General features: G+C 45.4%; 1 protein-coding gene and 1 long non-coding RNA gene across 7 annotated transcripts in view; one reads left to right on the top strand and one right to left on the bottom strand.

The window, feature by feature from the left end:
* The window catches only part of SMC4 (structural maintenance of chromosomes 4), a 36,337-nt gene extending 17,718 nt beyond the window's left edge, over positions 1 to 18,619 (top strand). For all 6 annotated transcript variants that reach the window (XM_062005811.1, XM_062005807.1, XM_062005805.1 and 3 more), the window contains 19 exons: positions 1,132 to 1,296; positions 2,289 to 2,416; positions 2,936 to 3,076; positions 3,943 to 4,093; positions 4,921 to 5,085; positions 5,894 to 6,127; positions 6,881 to 7,066; positions 8,211 to 8,372; positions 8,992 to 9,217; positions 9,300 to 9,379; positions 10,326 to 10,478; positions 10,610 to 10,736; positions 12,018 to 12,207; positions 12,981 to 13,125; positions 14,005 to 14,178; positions 15,143 to 15,325; positions 15,798 to 16,030; positions 16,622 to 16,805; positions 18,155 to 18,619. In XM_062005811.1, the coding sequence (XP_061861795.1) occupies positions 1,132 to 1,296; positions 2,289 to 2,416; positions 2,936 to 3,076; positions 3,943 to 4,093; positions 4,921 to 5,085; positions 5,894 to 6,127; positions 6,881 to 7,066; positions 8,211 to 8,372; positions 8,992 to 9,217; positions 9,300 to 9,379; positions 10,326 to 10,478; positions 10,610 to 10,736; positions 12,018 to 12,207; positions 12,981 to 13,125; positions 14,005 to 14,178; positions 15,143 to 15,325; positions 15,798 to 16,030; positions 16,622 to 16,805; positions 18,155 to 18,382 (3,255 nt within the window). In that variant the 3' untranslated portion in view covers positions 18,383 to 18,619. The remainder of the gene's footprint in view (positions 1 to 1,131; positions 1,297 to 2,288; positions 2,417 to 2,935; positions 3,077 to 3,942; positions 4,094 to 4,920; positions 5,086 to 5,893; positions 6,128 to 6,880; positions 7,067 to 8,210; positions 8,373 to 8,991; positions 9,218 to 9,299; positions 9,380 to 10,325; positions 10,479 to 10,609; positions 10,737 to 12,017; positions 12,208 to 12,980; positions 13,126 to 14,004; positions 14,179 to 15,142; positions 15,326 to 15,797; positions 16,031 to 16,621; positions 16,806 to 18,154) is intronic.
* Positions 8,176 to 19,480, bottom strand: LOC133626443 (uncharacterized). The gene is made up of 5 exons (XR_009819522.1): positions 19,088 to 19,480; positions 11,922 to 12,041; positions 11,356 to 11,480; positions 8,930 to 10,633; positions 8,176 to 8,363 (listed from the first exon to the last, which is right to left on the bottom strand). It is a non-coding gene; the product is annotated as an uncharacterized LOC133626443 (long non-coding RNA).
* Positions 19,481 to 20,109: the final 629 nt, after the last annotated feature.

Here is a 20,109-nt window from a genome sequence, read left to right as displayed (position 1 = left end):
CCTGAGCTCTGTTTTCACCCTGGATATAGGCTTTGGCTTTTCTTTACGTACATAGCTGAGATACTGGAACATCAAGTTTGTTTTGGTTTGGTTTTAAATCCTGTCAGTTCTGAAACTAAAGTAAAAACTTGAATCCAACTTGTTATTTCACGTATTTTAAAAATGGGCCACAAAAGCCAGTCCTGGTGCTCTGCAGTACTGGCTGCATCTTTTGCAAATAAATTGTCTCTTGTTGTGTACCAAACTGTCCAGGTGTTTGAAGGGTGAGCAGTTTGTACTTGTTCTCTTTTATTCCATGTTTGTAACATGTATCACATCTCTTCTTGCTGCAGATCCCAGTTTATTCTGTGTCTATTCAATGTCACGTCTTCACTCTGGATATAGGACTGTGTGATTTACAAAACACACTCTGTGTTTTCAAACAGTTCCTGCTGCTGTGTCCTAAGCATAAAACGTGGATAGGAGATTTCTTTTGTTGGCTAATGATAGCGTCAGTAAAATAAAGTCCTTGCCTTTATCTCTGTTTAATCCTTCCTAATTCTTAAACAGTCAGATTGTTGTTACTGTTCACCTTAACATGTTGTACATAAAGGAAAATTAAAATAAGGAAGCCTAATACTTAATGTTTTTCTTTTTCCAACAAGGAAGTCTCAGTTTCATGACTCACAAGTCCTGTTTATCCATCAGGTGTGATTTTATGGATCTTTCCTAAAGGACTTTTCCGGGACTTCAATACAGATTAAACTATCTTCAGAGGCTTGGGTGCTACATGACCCAGAGGCCATGCCTTTTTCTCCTTTTTTTAGGATGGGGAAATACATTTTGAATCTTTAGAGAAACGAAGCAAATGTTTAGAGCTGAATGCTGGTTGTGGAAGAGATGCTGGTTGCCATGCACATCACCACCACGCAGCCCTTGGAGGAAATTCCTGTTCACATCGATCTTTGTTTTCCCAAACCTAGTGCTGCTCTGAATAGTCACTTTCGATTACTGTGTCACTTTGTTCTGTTTTAAACATGCTCATGGGCCCATCACCTGCATTCCAAAGGGGGCTGTATTTTTTCAGAACTCCTAACTTTTCCCCCTGCTCCCAAAAAAAGAAAAGAAACCATCAACCTTTTCCTTTCCAAGGGAGAAGTTGAACAGATCGCAATGATGAAACCAAAAGGCCAGACTGAACATGATGAAGGCATGCTGGAATATTTAGAAGACTTGATAGGATCTGCCCGCCTCAAAGAACCTATCCAAACCCTGTGCCACAGAGTGGAGCTCTTAAATGAGCAGAGAGGAGAAAAGGTGAGTCTCACAGTTTGGTTCTCACCAGGAATGACAAGTGTAAGTTTACATTGTTTCATTGTTGGGTTTGTCAGGAAAAAAGTTACCATAAAGAGTTGTTAAAATGCGGCATGGCTAGAGTGCAGAGAAATTCTGAGTCATGGTTTATGCATCTGTTTCTCCCCATTCTAAAAGAAATGGGCAGCAGCATCAGTTGCCCTTCTTTCAACACTTAGAAAGGTTTGCTTGCTGGAGTTGGAACACAGGACTTTGGCAGCTGGGCACTCTTTGATCCTACCTGGATGCGTTACACACTCCACACACTGAATGGAGAAACAGATTCTCCTCATCTGGATATATCCAGGAAGGGCTTTTTATCTGCCTGACTCCTATTGCTACACAGCAAATAGGAGAAGTGGCAGGGAAACCTTCCACGTGCTAAGAAACGGAGAGAGGGAGGCAGAGCACAGGGGAGGTGATGCACACCTTAAGCCTTAAAAATACAGAACATCAATTGTGACTTGGACTCTCTTGCAGAACTTGTTTTCACCACATCTTGTTTATGCATTGAGTTCTAAAAGTACTAAACCATATCAAATTTCTTTCTACTTGATGTATCTTTGGGAAATCCAAACACTTTGCAGGCTGAGTAGGAAAGCAAGAGCTGTAGTTGCAGGAATTAACTGGAAAGGGGCTATTCTAAAGGATGAAATCGAGAATAACACGTGGACTGTTCTCACCTCCATTTTCCTTGCTCTGTCAGAGCTGTTCCTAGCACCTGTAGGATCCTTTGTTAGTTTTAAATTGCTTTTGGAATTGTCCTAAAGGCCAGTCTCTGCTGAAGAAATGGCAGCCTGGTATTTCTGAAAGCTTGTGGCTCTACATTCTGTTGCAGAGTTGATTGTTGAAGACTACATCTCCAGAGGATGTATGTGCCACAAAGGTGTTTTTCTCCTCGTGTTCTTGTGTTAGTGCTAGCACTAAAGTCAGCTCTGACTCTCAGTCTTGTCTAGTTAAATAGAGTTAAAATGGTGGAAAAAGAAAAGGATGCCTTGGAAGGGGAGAAGAATGAAGCCATTGAATTTCTCTGCTTGGAAAACAAGGTGTTTAAAGAAAAGAATCACATCTGCCAATACTATATGTAAGTACTTCCCTACAGTTTTGATTTGACTTTAATGTGACAGTGATGGTGTCAAACCCTGCTGCCACATCTTTAATGGGAAATATTCTGCATTCCTAAACAGCTGTATCAGTCCTTGAAAATTACTTGAATAGATGTGGAAAAGAGACCATTTTCATGAAAACCTTTAAAAAAACCCCAAAACAACCACAAAAAAACCTTAAAAATACCCACCAAGAAGGAAATGAAGCCCCAAACCTGCTTGTCAGCTTGTTACAAAACAAGGTAGTCTGGCAAATTAATCTCCTGCAGCTTTAGATTTAAATTGAAGATGTAGATCACTTCAAGACTGTTTCACCTGAAGTGTCTTCAATGGTTAGATTTCCTTGCTGTCTTGTATTAAACTGGCAAGGTTGCTCAGTAATGGTTATTGGGCTTTAATACTTTACACTCCAGATTGGAAATCTAGATTCACTCTGAATGCCAGCTTGGTGGAAGAAAAGGTGGCATTTTGGTGGTGTTTGGGATTTTTGTTTCTAGCCATGACCTGAAGAAACGAATCAGTGACCTGGAAACACAGAAAGAGAAAATCAACGAAGAGAAAAAAGAGATAAATGAGAAAAGCAGTAAACTTGCAGATGAGATGAAAACCAAGAATAAGGCTGTCAAAGACCTTGAAAAGTAAGTGCTTTATATAGACTCCTAAGCTTAAGAGTACTGTCTTTTCTATGTTCTGCATACGTGGTAGAGTTAGCAGAATTTCCAGCTTCCAGCTGTGGCAGTTGTATTGCTGGGGGAGGGAGCACCTGGGAAAGCAGAAGTATACAATGCTGGTGTGGGAAGAGGGTCAAACCCAGCGAGCACAGCTGAGTTTTCCAGCAGTTCTTCCACCCAAAACTTCCTGTCTGATGAACAGTCACTTATGGTAGATCTAAAGATTCCTCGTCAGAGATTCAGTTGCTTTGGTTCTGCAGGTTGCTTTCCCTGGAGAAGTCTGGGTAATAGCCACGATTACAATAAGAAAAGGTCTGATTTCTCATGGATTGTTTAAGCTTTTTTGCATTGATTACAAAAAAACAGTTGGGAGATTGTTTCAGGTCTCTAGATATACAGCCATCATGCTTAGATATGTGGATGTTGGGCATTTTTCTCTGGTTTCTTTATTATTCCCTTATGCATAAATTGTGTTTCCCTAAAGTTGGTTTGTCTGGGTGCTAATCTCCAGCTGCAACGTTAACCTCCTCATCTTCTCATCTCAGATCTTGGTAAGGTTGTTGTGAAAGGTGTGAATTACAAATTCTATCAAAGAAACAACATTTGTGAAAATGGGTTGGGTACTGCTTTGTCAGTTGATCTTTTCCTGACGAAATATCACTTCCCCAGGGAAAATTTTGTCAGTATATTAAGTCTTGGACATTGTTTTTCACAACAACTGAGCACTATTGGTTTCATTTCTATGTGCTCACTCACTCACTAAGCTAAACTCTACTGGCATTATTCTTATAGAGTATGGAATAGATTCTTCTTTCTTTTCTTTTTCCCTTTAGGAAAATTAGTAAAATTGCAAAGTTTGTAGAGGAAAATAAAGAAAAATTTACTCAATTGGATTTGCAGGATGTTAAAGTAAGGGAAAATCTGAAACATACCAAGAGCAAGGCTAAAAAACTGGAGAAGCAACTTCAAAAGGACAAAGAAAAGGTACCGTGAGCTACAACTTGGTTTACTTGGAGAAGTGTAATTGGGAACATCTTTGTGCAGCTGGGATAAAACAGCAAAGGAACCAACTGTACTTTGTGCAACAAAGATGCAAAAATAGGGTTTAGGGTTTGGGGCTTTTTACTGAGATATGTCATTTAAATCAGCCGGGGTTTTGCTTGCAAATCACTTGGAGAATAACGCGTTACTTCACTCTTAAACAATTGTCCGTTGCACATCTTGCTGTGGCAGCCTGTGGCCAGCAGTACCAGGCTGGTTTCTGCCTAAAGGCAAAGTGAAGAGTGTTCCTGTTGCTTCTCAGCTCTGCTGGGAGCTCTCATGGCTTGCAGAGCATCTTTTGATCCTGTTTGGTGAGATTACAGCAATGTTGTGTGTTCTCACACAACACTCCACACTCTTCTTTTTTCCATTTCCCTAGTTAGTGGAGTTAATGAATGTATTTTACCACGTTGGTTGTTGCCAGCTGTTACAGATCTTAAACCACTCTTTGGATCAAGAGTGACCTTCTGAAAGGAGATATTGAAGAATTAAGCCTTGCTGTGCTTCAGTGACTTGAGTTCTTATGGGTAAAGCCGTGTTCTTCCACTGCTGTGGCTCCCTTCTCTCTGGATGGCCTCTAGAACTGAACCAGCCTTGCAAATACAGTCCAGGCCTCCTGTTAGAGCCACAGTGCAGCTTATCCTACAAAGACATGGGAGCTTCATTACGGCGTATGTTTCCTTTGTCTTCTTGAAAGGCATAGTTTAAAGATAAGGCAAAATTGTTTGGCTTCAGTGCGAAGGGAGGTAAAAAGCCTTCTCCTTGCACAGGTGGAAGAACTGAAAAGTGTACCCTCCAGCTGTGAAAAAGCTATCAGGGAAGCCACATCTAAGAAAGAGCTTCTTGAACAGGCAAAAGAGAAAGAAGAAGAAAAGCTCAAGCAGGTGATGGACAACCTTAAGGATGAGACACGAGGACTTCAGGAAGAAAAAGAGGTTTGACCTGTTTTGACTTGGTACAGTGTATTAACTGATGTATGGCTTTTACACTTGGCAAGGAAATGATAGTTGTAAAAGGCTATTTTGTGTGACAAATGCACAGTTTCACGTGTTAGTTCAATGGATCCTCACTGGGAAATCAATTTGGAATCCCAAATCAGAGCTAAAGTTGCCTTAAGTTGTCTGGGTTTTATAGTCATCAAGTGTAACACTCAAGTAGGTATATTCAATAATTCTACTCTTCCATTGTTTGGACACACTTAAATTTTCTCACAGGAATGTTTAAGCCAAGATGTTGCTTAAATAAACAAACAGATTTTGAAATGGGATGTTCTGAGCCTTGCACGCAGCTGCAATCTGTCTTTGGAGTCACAGACAACTATTCCAACACCTGGTTCTTGTTGCTGATACTCAAAAACAATCACTAAACACCCAGAGGCTGGAAATTTATCCCATGAATTTGGGGGATTATTTTCTGTACTTGAAAACATGGTTTCTCTGTTGGGTTTAGGATGTGTAGGGCTCCTCCCAACGTTGGGAAAACGATATGAAGCTGGTATGGAAATGATCTGTGAGAATTCCTTGGGGTTCTTTATAATGGTTAAAAATGGCTTCTTAATTTACACACAGAACATGTTCATGAATTAAGAAATACTTGTTCTTCTAGATAATACAACTGTTTTCTGCTGACAGGGGAGCTAGTGGAAGAATATGCCTATTTCCCCTTTTTCTTTCCTCCAGAGTGATTGACGTAATGAATGCCACAGTTGTCTGGTTTTAGTTGTAACACTGTCCATTTTTGCAGGGCAAGGAGAAAGAACTGATTGAGTTTAGTAAAGCTGTGAATGAGGCACGTTCAAAGATGGATTTAGCTCAGTCAGAGCTTGATATCTATCTCAGCCGTCACAATACTGCTGTGTCTCAGCTGAACGAGGCAAACGAGGCTCTGGTGACTGCTTCGGAAACTCTTAAGAAAAGGAAAGCTGTTATCAAAGAGCTAGAGAAAACATTACCCCAAGCTGAACAGGAACTGAAGGAGGTGAGACTCATTTCTTGGAGTTACAACACGATGTTGCAACACACAAACCAAAGTTCCACTCTTCTTTTTGCAATAATGGTGGTGAAAATAAATGAGAAACTGTCTCCAATAGAGTAACATTTCAAAGCTACATTCTAATGCTCAGTTAACTGGTGAAGGGCTTCAGTTCAAACTCATTTGGTATTGAGCAAACCTCTCTGCAAGACAATCAGTTTAAATATCACCAGACACGTCACAATGAAGAAATGGCTGTAGTTTTGAGCTTTCTCTGAACTTCACTTCCTGATGCTTTCTCGATTCCCCCCAGCCCCTAAAATCCCACTACCTTGTCCTCAGCCTGGTTAATGGATCGATAAGCTGTTGTGTTTGGATTAAAGTGAACCAAATAGTAGGTAAAGTGTATGTAAACACCAGCCCAAAGAAACAGAAGGGAAAACTTCTTCCCTTGTTGAGGTGAGGGAGCACTGGCAGGGGCTGCCCAGATGGGCTGTGGAGTCTCCTCTGGAGACATTCAAACCCAGCCAGACGAGCTCCTGGGTGCCCTACTCTAGGTGCTGCTGCTCTGGCAGGGGGGTTTGTACTGGATGAGCTTTCCAGGTCCCTTCCAGCCCTTGAGATCCTGTGATTCCATGAATGTTTGCTACTTCTGCTTTTCAGTGGCTGGTTTCACTGCCTACACAATCACAGATCCAAGGCTCCCTGAACACAGTAATTTCTGTGAGGTTAAAATAACGTTTGTCTTTTAACCATCAGAAGGAGAATCTGCTGGAGAAGCTGGGAAGGGAAGAATCGGGTGCCAGGGATCTGATTCGAGATCTGCGTCAAAAAGTGGAAGAAGCCAAAAGTTCTTTAGCACAGAGTCACAGTCGAGGAAAAGTGCTTGAGGCTCTGCTTCAGCAGAAGAAGTGTGGGAATATCCCTGGGCTCTATGGCAGGCTGGTAAGTTTTAAGAGGCTGTTATACTTCTAGTCTCAAACGTTGTAGGAAGAGAGCGGTGTTGTTGTGAGTGAGTGGAAGATGGGATCGCTCCTTGCTGTGGTGCTGTGAGCTTGGACAGCAGGGCTGCAAATCCCATGGACTGGTTCCTCCATTTGAGGTTGCTCTGCTCAGCACTAAGTGAAGGCTCTGGCTATGTAGAAGCTTGATATTTTTGGTAGGCTGATCTTTAAGCAAAGTCACTCAGCTGCAACGTCTGTGGGAATATGCTGAAGGCAGGAATGCCAACAGTGTCTTGTACCCCTGTCTATGCTTTGGTCCTGTGCTGTGGAGGGACAACATGGGTGCTGGAGAGGTAGGGGGAGTTCTTTCCTTTTCTGGACTAGCACTGAACAATCCAGTGTAACATACCAGTGCTGCCTTTGTAGCCCATGTGTTCCTCCAAGGGGAGGGGTCTCTGCTCCAGAAAATCAGTTTCTTTTGTGTGTGTATATTGAAAAAAATGCATGTGTAGCTTTCTCAGCAGCAGCAGAGCACTGTGTAGCACATGACATGTGTTTTGGCTCATGCTCTGTTATCACTTGCCTCAGAGAGGAGCATGAGGTTAGTCTGTTCTTGGATAACTCACAGTTGGCTGCACATGCTGCTGTTATCTGCAGGTACACAGGAATGTTTTAGGGATGATGAATACCCTTGTACCCTTGCCTCAGAACAGCACAGGATGGCACACAGAGGTGTGTGCATGCCTTGCTGGATCCTGCCCAGCTGAGTGAGGGTAGAACCACATGGAAGACATGAGATGCTTCTATCAGGCCATGCTGCCTCACTAAACTGCTGCCCTAGAGATCTGAGCATTTGCTACAGACAAAAGTGAATGGGAGCACATTGCTCTGCCAGAAGCACCATTTTGGAAGCTCTGAGGATGTGGAGTTCAACTCTGGGAACATCAGAAATGCACAGATAGGAGAGGTGGGGGGTGATTTTCCAGTTCTGAGCTCAGGTTTAAGTTCTTTCACAGAAAATTCTTTTGTGTTTTCACCTCGTGTCGCTTTGTGTAAAGTCTTTGTTGTTTATTTTGTAAAACCAAGACAAACCTTGATGCCAAGCTAACCAGTGTGTGCTTCTGCCTCTGCTCCTGGGTGCCCAGGGGGACTTGGGAGCCATCAATGAGAAGTATGATGTGGCAGTCTCGTCCTGCTGCGGTGCCCTGGACTACATCGTCGTTGACACCATCGACACAGCCCAGCACTGTGTGAACTTCTTAAAGGCAGAAGGAATTGGGGTGGCCACCTTCTTAGCCCTGGACAAAGTAAGTACAAGCACTCAGAACTAATTGTTGACTTACCCTGATGTGCACAGTATTAATACTGTATATGTAGAATCAGAGAATCATTTTGAGTTGAAAAGCCCTTGAAGCTCCTAAGCCCCAGCCCTCCCCTCACCCTGCCAGCCCAGCACTAATCCACAGCCCTCAGCACCTCAGCTCCAGGGCTGGGGACTCCCCCAGCTCCCTGGCATGAGTATAAATCTGTGTTACACTGTTATGTATTAACACAGGTGAAGCTATTGAAGTGCTTCTCTAGCCAATGGTACTATTTACTGCCAGAGGGTGACAAGGCTTTGGAGACACCTGTGTGTGTACAGGAAAGGCCTGGCCTGTCTTATACTTTTATATTTAGATTTTTTTAAAACAAATTAGCAAAGTCAACAATCCAAGTAATGCAGTGACTCAGTGTCACCTGTGGAAGAGAACAATGAGTTATCAGTGAGTGTTTAGTTACACTGGCAGAGAGTCGAGATCCCCAAGGAAAGCAGCTTTGCGGTTAATTGTGGGACAGTTCCATTTGCTTTGAAGCCTTAACATACCTTAGCAGCCTCATGTTCACCCTGAGGACTCTCAGGTTCATTTATTCACTTTTTGGATGTAGATGGCTGTATGGGAAAAAAAAATGCAGAAGATCTCCACCCCTGAGAACGTCCCTCGGCTGTTTGATATGGTGACAGTGAAAGACGAGAAGATGCGCCAGGCCTTCTACTTCGCCCTACAGGACACCCTGGTAGCCAGCAACTTGGAAGAAGCCACCAGAATAGCATTCCAGAAAGAGAAAAGGTGGAGAGTGGTAACGCTGCAAGGACAGATTATTGAGCAGTCAGGTACTGCAGGGCAGACATGCAATTGGCTTTTCTGCACTTCTGAGGATGATGCCGCACGCTGACTTTGACTCTTGTGCTTTAGGAACGATGACTGGTGGTGGAGTTAAAGTCAAGAAGGGCAGAATGGGTTCCTCAGTCGTAATGGATGTTTCAGAAAAAGAGGTTAGTACATCATCTGAATGAAAAGTGGAATTGCATCCAAGTCCCTTATGTCTTGGCAGTTCATAGGTTCACATGCTTTGTGCTTTTAAGTCAGCATCAGTAGTTAGCATCTGTGATGCGAGATACACACACGGTGATTCACAAGGTGAGCATGGGGAGAGTGCTCTTAAGTGCATTTGTTCACAGCCCAGCTATCTCATGCCCATTATTTAATGTTTAGCCTCTTGGTGCTACCTTTGGTAGCCTGGAAACTGATTAAGGTAGGGATGAGAGTGTGGAACATGTTAATGGTGAGGAACCATGGAGCTGCACCTCAGCAGCAAGGAAAGACAGGTTCAGTCCTTCATTTTGCGTCTTTGTAAGACTTGTCAGGGAGTGGTAGAGCTTTCCTTCCAATTTGTACTGGCATAGTGGGCAACTCCAGGTAGAACAAGTGCTTTCATACCTGTGCCTGTTAGTTGTCTGGATGTGAAAACAGAAGTTAGGCTGAGATCTGAAATGGATCCTTATTCCTTGGCAAGACTTGACCAGATTTGTCTTCCAGATTGCCACAGAAACCAACCAGCAGCAAATCTTAACTATAGTCAAAATAGCTTCTAGCTTCTGCTTGGGTGGGTTTTTGCTTTCTGCCTTCACTACTCTGTCTTCAGCCTTTCAAGCTTAGTCTAGTTTTATTTCCTTAAAATAGATCCATTTGTCAGGGATTCTTCAGTGTGTTTTTCTTCTGCTTGCTCCTCTTGTTTCTCTTGTTTTTTGCTAGTGTAACCGACCTTCTCAGCAGGCTGCCTCCCCATTCTCTCCAGCTACAGCAAATCATCAGGGTTTTACTCCACTTTCTTCCTGTGTTTTAAGAGATCACAGGCTGTTGGACACACGGCCGAGATCTTGCTTGGTGTTGTGGTGGTGACACAAGGCAAACGCTCACCTCTCATTTATTTGTATGTAGATCAATGAAATGGAATCTCAGCTGCAGAGGAATTCGAAAAGAGCAGTGCAGTGCAAAGAAGAGAAATTGCAACTCGAAGAAGCTGTAGAAAAACTGCAACAAGATGTGAGGGAAATGAGAAGTACTTTAAAGAAGTACACAGCCAGTATCCAGGTGAGCAGGGGCATTCCTCAGGCAGCATCTGGCTCCTCTGGGCACGTGCAGGGCAGGGTGACTTCTCAGCTTAACACAGGCCAAGGATCTTTTTCACATATAGGATTCTAACACAGTTGTGTTCTCTGTAGCATTTGTGTGATCAAGAAATCCATCTGAAAACCCAAGTGAAGACATTTGAAGCAAACGTAATTGCTGCTGCTCCAGACAAAGTCAAACAGAAGGAACTGGAAAGAGCCCTTTCTGGTTATAAAGAAGGTACATTTTGTGGAAAGGAGATGATAGATAAGCACTGTTGTTAGGTTCTTTTGCTGATACGGGAACGAATGGTTATGGCTCTGTGCTTTCTGCTTGCCAGGGCTGTACTGTGCCCTGGTTTGGAACATCTTTTCTTCCCAGGCAGGCATAAAAGGGGCTTCTACACATTAGAGAGGGAAACCCGTTTGTTTGCCATTGCTCAGGTTTGTGTTTCAATCAAACTAAAGGAAACATTAGTATTTGTGGTGTATTTGTTTAGATGTATATGGCTGTTTTACGTACAGATTCACAGGGAGACTTAGGGGGAAGAATGATTAGTGTGGAGGGGAGTGACAGCAAAGTCATGGAAAGGCTTTGGCTGTGCTCCAAGTGGGCTGCTGCCTGACTCTAAAATGAGTGCCCTGTGCTCTGCTGTGAGCACACTGTGCCCTCTGCTTTTTGTGAAACATGTTTACTCTGGAAAGTTGAAGAACAGTTTCTCTGAAGAAATTGGTAGCTTAGTAAAGTAAACCTGGACTGCTGCTTTGTATTTCTTACTCAGGGAATAATATGAACACAGTAAAACATTGTTCCCTTCCCCTACAATTCTGCTTCCAGAGAGCAGGACTGCTTTACTCACTCAGGTTTGATGTTAGAAGTATCTTCTCTGACATTTCTGCCAAATAATGGAGAGGCACCAGCCTGTGTTCTCTCAAGAGGTGACTGCCTTCCACCCTTCAGGTCTCTGCTTTCCCCCTTCTGACCCTAAAAGGAAATGATAAAGCTGTAGCAAACATAGTGTGGGGTTTTCTCTGTTTGTTTTGCCCTTAGAATACTGAGGTGCTGCATTGTTTAATTACTGAGGTGGTTTTGTTGTATAAGCTAAATAAGGAAGTTTCCCTGCCTTGAAGGTAGAGTAGGCTGCTTCTTACTTGGCACGTGCAGTAACGATACAGTGCTGCCAGCTACTGAGCAAGTGGCCAGTTCTTACAGTTTAACCCTCTTGATCATCTTCCCATTAAATGAATGCAGAGAACGAGCTTGGAATAGCTTCTGCTGTGAGCTCACGTGTTGCAGTACTTTGTGTACATGAAGTAATGCTGTGGATGTTTTCAGTGGTTTACACCAGCCAAGCTTTGGTGGTCTGACAGTGTCAGAAAGAGGTGGGATGGGGGGTTTCTTTTTGCAAAGAATAAAATAGCAAACCAGAGTGTTGACAGGATGAAGAAGACTCCTCAGTGCAGGAATGCAGCAGAGCTTTTCCCGAGGCACCGCCTGTGACTCGCTTCTGTCTCCTGGCAGATTACTCCGGCCTTGCTGAGGCAGCTGGGAAAATGGAAAGTGAAGTCAAACGATTGCATAACCTCATCCTCGAGATCAATAGCAACAAACTTAAAGCACAACAAGACAAACTTGATAAGATCAACAAGGAGATAGATGAGTGCACTTCAAGCATTACCAAAGCCAAGGTGGCTGCCAAGACTGCGGACAGGTAGGGAGATGCTGCCCCTGGAGTGCAGCTGGAGCTGCCCCTGGGGAGCTGTCTGGGGAGAGGAGATGGAAAGCTGCAGGGAGAAGGGCTTCACCTTTTTCTCTAAATTCATCTGGCTCAAGCTGAGACTGGCTCTTCATTAAGAGCTGTAATCTTTGTTAATTAGTGTGCTTTACAGGCAAAGGAGCAGAGGCCTGCAAAGCTTTGAGAGCTGACCAAGCAGCTGCAGCTGCTGACATTGGGGTCTGTACCACACTCACACCTCCATGGCCAAACATCCCTTCAGCTTAAAGTCTTCATTTCCAGCTGCATGTTTAATACTGAATGTGGCTTGTGGCAAGGAGGGACAGGGAAGGAAGGAGGGAAAGGGAAGGAGATTTTCTTGGTTTCTAATTGGCAGTTTGAAAGTCACATTTAATTCTTCTGCCTGTTGCTGAGATGCTGTGCAGTGCAGCACCTCCAGTGCAAAGGGACTGATTTGATGATGAGGCATGCCAGGAAAGAAAATGTGGTATCCTTTTTTATGTTAGCTTAATACCCAATGAGCATTCAGAGCAAATGTCCAAACTGTCTCTGGAAGAAGAAATTAAGTCGTCTCATGAGGCCTGTCTGCTATATGGTCGGGGAGGACCACTTAGTTTTCCTTGGGGATGTCAGGAGTGTGAGAGTACACACATAAATCAGCAGCTGCTGAACGGTCTGGGTAAGTCAGATTGTGTTTGTAGATGATCTCACGCCCCATTTGCACTACAAACGTCTTGGTACCCATGCAGGAACCTGAAAAAGTCTGAAGACTCTGTTCTTCGCACGGAGAAGGAAATTGAAGTTAATGAGAAAGCAATTAAAGACTTAACAGAAGAGCTGACTACGCTGGAAGACAAAGCTACTGAGGTTATGAACGAATGCAGGCAAGCTGAAGTAAGTCTCATGGGAACTGTGTGTTTCCTTTAAGCAGCTGCAGGAGCTGCTTGGCCATTTACAGCCTCAGACCTGACAGTGCTATTCTAAAGGATCTTTCTTTTTTCTGAGTTACCCTACTACTCATCCAAAGATTCACACAGGGATAAAATGGCAAAGCCTGTTCTTTTCTGTGTCCTGCAGCACACTGTGTGCGTTCATACAAAACTAGGCTAAACCTTTCCTAGGAAGTGGCCTTGTCGTCAGGTAAAACCAGGATGAGGAGTTCCAGCCTGACTATGCTCTGTTGTATCCATCTGTTCTTTGCTGTACAGCTGCAGAGGGATGTTCCACGACAGGCAGGGAATGGGAATGGTTATTGGCGGGGTTTTTGATATTTACCTGAAAACAGAACCTGACCCCAATTCTCTGCAGCTAAGAAAAACCTTCAACCAAATTTCCCCAAAAGCAATGTTTGGTTTTAAAGCTCTGGTTTAAAAATAGATCTCCAGTTATGTGGGACTTCAGTGTTATTTCTCCAGTTGTGTGGGACTTTCCCATCTAGATTTCTATATGAGAGAGTGAAAACAACCAGGGTGGCTCCAATCCCCCCAAATAAAGCTTGTTTCTTCGAGACTCTCTCAAACTGCCTTTTGGCTAAAAACATGCAAGTGTAGGATGCACTTAATCCAGAGCTGGAATGAAAAGATAAACTGCAGCACAATTTCAGCCATCCCAGAATTCAAGGACCAGGTGAATCTAAATACAAGCCCATGTGTGTGTTTGCAGCAGCGCTTGGGGTGCTGGGAAGTTCTGCCAGAAGCACAGTGAAAGCAAAGGTGGAATGTGGGCAGGGTTTTGTAGGCAAGGGCTGAGTGGTGTTGTGTGGTTTGTGCTCAGGAGGCGCTGCCAGTGGCTCAGGAGCAGCATCGCAGCTTACTCCGGGAGATTGAAGCTCTCCAAGATGATGAACACACACTTCAAAAGGAGGCTCTTAACGTTAAGCTGAAGATTGAACAAATTGACAGTCACATTTCTGCACACCAGTCAAAGGTTAAATACTGGCACAAAGAGGTAAGGAGAATTGTTTAGGTCCTGAAACTTTGAACTCTTAAGGTCTCAACAGATGGAACACTTAAGGTGCAGAGCAGATCATTTGGGAGAACAGATCCTGTTCTGTTCATGGTTCATTGGTGATGAGCTTTCAGTCCTCTCCTTGCTCTGCTTTACATCCAAGGCTATGGGTGAGTTATGGATTCAATGGTTTAGCTTCTGGGGGGTTATTTATGAAGAATGGTAGGATAACTGTAACTAACTGCTGTGAGACTGTCTAGCAGTAATGAAGAGCAAGGGGGAAAAGGAAAGGTGCCATAAAGGGCACCCAAGAGACTTCTTGTGCCTGAGAAGCCTCTCTCTACATACTAAAGCTGCCGTAAGCAGGTTGGCAGCCTCATGGGTGACAGAAGCAACCAGGGGTAAGCTGGTCAGAACTAAACCAGAAGGTATATGTAACTGAATGCAGTGCTGTCCACTAAGCTGTTTAACTTATAAACCTCCCGTGCCCAGGGAGATACACTCAGAGCCTTCTCAGGTGCCCACAGCTCCTAAGTTCCCTTATCTTTTTCTCAACTGTCCTTTCCAGTCTGTATTTCAGCCAGACCCAGTCTCAGGGGCAACCCACAGCGTGGGGTGTTTAACAGGGCAAGTACCCAGCAGCAAGCCTGCTGCCAGCAGCTCTCCACTCTCAAATTAGCAGATCATTGTTCCAGTTCTGTGGCATCAGTAGAGGCCATTTGCTCATTACCTGCCGCTGGTCCTGTTACAGAGAAATCTCCCTTGTTAGAACAATGGGTATCATTCTCAGGAACAGGATCAAAGGATATTTGTTGTCTTTTTTAAAGGGAGTTATGTGAAGGTTCTTGGAATGTTCTGAGGTTGGAAGCTTCAGTATGTACTAGCAATGTTTACTTTTGAAACGTGTTTGTGTGAGAACTACTGTGATCTTTAAAGATTTCTAGTAAGTGGTTTTGAATTTCAGATGTCCAAGTTATCACTGCACCCCATAGAAGATAAGCCCCCTGAAGAACTGCCTGTGCTAAGTCAGGAGGAGCTGGAGGCCATCAAGGATCCAGATGTGATCACTAATCAGATCGCCCTCCTGGAAGCCCAGTGTCAGGAAATGAAACCCAACCTCGGGTCTATTGCAGAGTATAAGAAGAAGGTGAGTGAACTGTGCCTGGAGAGGAGGGATTTGCTGTCTGGATCCCACCCTGCTGGCCCAGCCAGGGCAAAACTGTGGACACAGCTCCCTCATGCTGCTGAGGGACAGAGGGAACCTTCCAGCTGTGCACTGTAGGTGACAGCTCCAGTGGGTCTGGCACTCCAAGTGAATGCAAAAACACCCTCATCACTTGGGTGACAAAGGAAAATCCCTGAGGGCATGCCAGATCAGAGGGTGTGTTCTGCAGCTCCCTTCTGCTGGAAGTGCAAAGGAGCCCTTGAGTTTGCCCTGTCTCTGCAGGCCGCTGCTGCTCCTGAGCTCACCCTCAGCCGGGGGGGCAGTGGAGCTGGGCACTGTTACCCTCTGGGATGAAAAGGATGTTTCAGATGGTAGGAAAGATGGGTTAAAATCTGAATGGAGGAGACAGCTTGTTCAACTGAGCTTTTTGTGTATGGGGGGAATTAATCTCCAGGAAGAGCTCTACTTGAAACGTGTGGCTGAGCTGGACGACATCACCAACGAGCGAGACAAATTCCGCCAGGCTTTTGAAGACCTTCGGAAGCAAAGGCTGAACGAATTCATGGCAGGATTTAATGTGATAACAAACAAACTGAAGGAGAACTACCAGATGCTGACGTTGGGAGGGGATGCTGAGTTAGAGCTTGTGGACAGTCTGGATCCCTTCTCGGAGGGAATCATGTTTAGGTTTGTCAAAATACTTTGTATTCTTGCCATAATTCTTCGTGGTTGCATTCCCTTTTGCAGACTGCTTTCTAAGGAGACAATAATGCATCAGCCCTCCAGGCAAGTACTGGCCAGACACAGAACCCACAGCTCTGTAGCATTGGGTAACAGAGATTCATGTCTCCTGGAGAAATATGCAACAGTAACTGCAGAGCTTTGGCTTTGAAATCATTTCTCAGGGTTTCCAAATTCCCAAATCATTTCATTCTTCGCAGGGAGTGGTGTCAGTCACTGCTAACCGGAGGCTGTGGTCTCAGAAATGTTCACACGAGGGTGTTCATCACCTAAGAGTAGAACAGGACCTTGGAAAGATAATTCAACAGCAGCTCTTCAGCATTAGAGCTCCTGCAGAGAAGAGCTGGGAGTTCAGGCCACAGGGCTGTGCAGGGAGTTGCCCCCTTGTGAAGAGAAATAACAGGACAGAGTATGGAGCACCTCGAGCTCTTTTGTGTCTCGACAGAATTCCCTCCTGCCCTGTATTTTGCTCTTCAGCACCATGTATTTCTCCCCATCGTGACCAGAAATGAGTGACAAAGTCTTAATTTGTTTCAGTGTCCGGCCTCCAAAGAAAAGCTGGAAGAAGATCTTTAACTTGTCAGGAGGAGAGAAGACTCTCAGCTCGCTGGCTCTGGTCTTTGCCCTCCACCACTACAAGCCAACGCCACTTTACTTCATGGACGAGATCGATGCTGCGCTCGACTTCAAGAACGTCTCCATTGTGGCCTTTTACATATACGTAAGTACCGAGGGCAGTGGCCGCGGCAGGAGCCTCCCAACAGCTTTCCCTCTCTGCCAGAAAAGCCAAAGCCCTTACACAATTACAGCCAGATCTCAAAGTCTGCAGTGACAGACCATGGGGTGGAAACTGCTGAGCAGATGTTCAGCAGGGTGCTCAGGCTGCTCCTTCCTGCAGGGTTTTTTCTAAGCTGTAGTTTGGTGCTTTCCTGAAGTGAGGCAACTCATGGAGGATGTGCAAGTTTCATCTCTCCAAGTCCTAAGGAGTGCTTGAGTCTGCCAAAGGTGCTGCGTTTCCTCCTGTCCTTGGTGCTTCTGCTTCCTCTTTCCCCAAAACAATCAGCTGAGCAGGCAGTGACTTATTTAGCTCTTAGTGGTGCGTTCATGTAGCCAAGCTCATGGTTTCACCCCCAGGAGCAGCCTATGTTCCCTTCCATTTCAGCAATGGGAGCCATTGCCCAGAGGCTGCTTTTGTCTCTGTCATTATTACTGTTTGGTTTTTTTTCTTTCAAGCCTTTAATAAGTATGTTGTCACCATACTGGAGCCCAGCAAACATTTACATTGCTCCAGTTCTGGTCGCTAATTTCAACTTGGAATCAGTCAAAGTCCAACCACCAGTGTGGGGAACCCCCAGAAGTGCCAAAGATTATGATGAGCTCCTTAAAATGAGGGAACTGCTGTGAAGATACCTGCCTGCAACTAGCTTTAAGCGTTGCTTCCCAGGGCCTGCATCCTCTCGCCAAGGGTCCATCCCCTGGTGGGATTTGGCAGTTTCATTTGGACTGCAGTGCAGACTGAGACTTAGCTTTGAAACTTTGTGTAGTTTTGCTCTTCAATGCAAATGGTGGCTGAGGGTAGAGCTGCAGCTCCTGTGTTCTGTGCAGCTTCTGAATGTAGTGCTTCCATAGGAGAAAAGATTGTAACTGATCCTTGGGCTACCTTTATTACATCTACCCTAAACCTTTTTAACCTTGTAAAACCATGTACAAAGAAGAAACGTGGGGTGTGCTGTGTGTTCCCTCACAGTGCTTACACAGTGGCCTTCCTGCCCCTCAGCACAGCACCCACCCCTGAGGGGCACAGAGCCACTGCTCATCAGGGCTTTACTGTCCCTGTGAGAGCCCCCCCTGCCCTGAGCGCTGAGGTAACCGGGTAATACCCCCCTGTGGGAAGGCTTGTGGAATTTACCTTCCAGCTTGTGAACTGCAGCTCTGGAAAGAAACTGTGTGTGTTGAGTGGAAATGGCTTAAGTCATGTAAAAAGTACCAGGAGAAAACTGGTGCTTGAGCAAAGGGCAGTGCTTCGCATGGGGAGAGGGTGTGGGCTGACACAACCCTTTTCTGTTCCAGGAGCAAACCAAGAATGCGCAGTTCATCGTCATCTCCCTGCGCAACAACATGTTTGAGATGGCAGACAGGCTAATTGGCATCTACAAGACTCACAACACCACCAAGAGCGTGGTCACCAACCCCAAAGTGATCGCGGCCAAGGCGCTGGCGGCCCTGGGCATGCCAGCCGGCACTGCAGCTCAGCAGGAGGAGCCCCTGCCTGCCGTTCCTGCTGCCCTTCCCCTCTAACTCATAGACTTTGGGATTTATTTTTCTCTTAGGGTTTTTATTTGATGCAGCCTCCAGAATTCCATTGTTGTACAGTCTAGATGGATCTGAATCGTATCAGGAGGGAGTAAAGCAGCTCTGGGTGCAACTGCGTTTCTCTGTGCAGGGGCTGCAGGGCAGCGCTCGTGCTCTGCTGTTGGTTTTAAGTGTCGTTCTGACTGATGGACAATAAAGTGAGAAAGTTGCTTTACACTGTTAGCAGCGTGTCCTGTAAGAATTTGTTCAGAGCTGCCGTCAGCCATGAGTGTGCAAAAGGAGCGCCATGTCCATCAGGAGGGGGTAGGCAGTGCTGCCTGGCCTGGGGATGGGCTTGAGTCATTCAGTAACCAACTGGTACCTTTGGGGAAGCTGCTCTTCAGGTATTTCTCTTTCCTTTCCCCTCCCTGCTGTAAGGACAACTCCTCTCCCTCTCAGACCACGAACACATCACTTGCTCAGGGTTGTTTAACACAGTAATTAGCAGCTGCTTGCTCCTACCCCACCCCCCTCAAAGGGCTGCTGTGGCAGGTTCACCTCTGCCCTGTGGCTCCCTGGGCTTTTGACCCTATTTTTTTATAAAGAACTGAAGCTGTGTGTTTTACTCCAAAAGTCAGACACCCAGGCACTAATACTGATCCAGAAGGGGATGTGCCTCTGTGTCTTCCTGAAAAGACCCAAACAGCCCACCTGTGGCAGTACTGCTGTGCAGCCAGGACTCAGAACACTGCTCGGTGCTGTCAGTCCAGATTTGCAGTTCCAGCTCCTGCTGCTCTCACAGCAGTCCTCCTTGCCCTGCCTGGGCTGGCTGCTCCTTCTGTGGCCACAGTCCTGAGGTGGCAAGTTCCCCATTCAGCCCAATCCCCCAGGACCGACCCAAAGGCAGCGAAAGCTTCAGCCTGAGCTGAGCAGCACAGTCGTGGTCCTGGGGCTGAGGGGCTGGAGGATTGGCTGTGAAAGGGAGAGAGGCTGTTAAGGGAATGCTGACAGTTACAGTCATATCCACAACTGACAAGTGAAAGTGAATGGGCTACAGAGCTGTGGATGTGCACTGTCTGAACCACTGTCAGGAAGGGATCAGCATGTTGCATTTGGGCAGTTGCTGAGACCACAGCTCAGTGATGGTCACGCTGCTGGATAAGAAACAGCAGCTTGGGCTGCAGGTGGACAATGGACACACAGCCCAGCTCCAAGAGGGCAGGAGCTGAGCACCGCACTGCCAGCACATCACCTGCTCCAAGGACGAGCCTCAGAGTTGCAGAAGCACAAAGAGGCTGCCAGGCAGGAACATCCCTGGGGAAGGGAAACGATGTGTTACTGTCACCTGCCACAGTCCTTGAAGCACCAATACTCTACGCTGTCTGATGCCACCTTGGTGCCTCAGCACCCTGCTCTGGTCTCAGGCAGCTGCTTGGACACCTGGAGTTTAGTCTCTTCCACCACTGGAGAGTCTTTTCTCACTAAACTCTTTTTCAGACAAGACTGCACCTCTAAAAATATTAATAGTAAAAACCATTTAAAAGCTACATGCAGTAAGACATTCCACTTCTAAAATGAAATCTCTGAAGAGGACAGTGTAAAAGATGAGAAAAGAACCACCCGGGTTTGACAGGGTACAAGCCCCTCAAGCCTCAAAAACACAGTAAAAAAGAGTCCATTTTCTTGAAACCACATCCAGTTCCACAGAAGAGGGTGTGCAGGGCCTGGACCCA

This window comes from Colius striatus, chromosome 12 (genome assembly GCF_028858725.1).
Source record: "Colius striatus isolate bColStr4 chromosome 12, bColStr4.1.hap1, whole genome shotgun sequence".
Lineage (NCBI taxonomy): Eukaryota > Metazoa > Chordata > Aves > Coliiformes > Coliidae > Colius > Colius striatus.
Note: the sequence above shows the minus strand (reverse complement) of the source record. Positions and strands in the feature narration are given on the sequence as shown.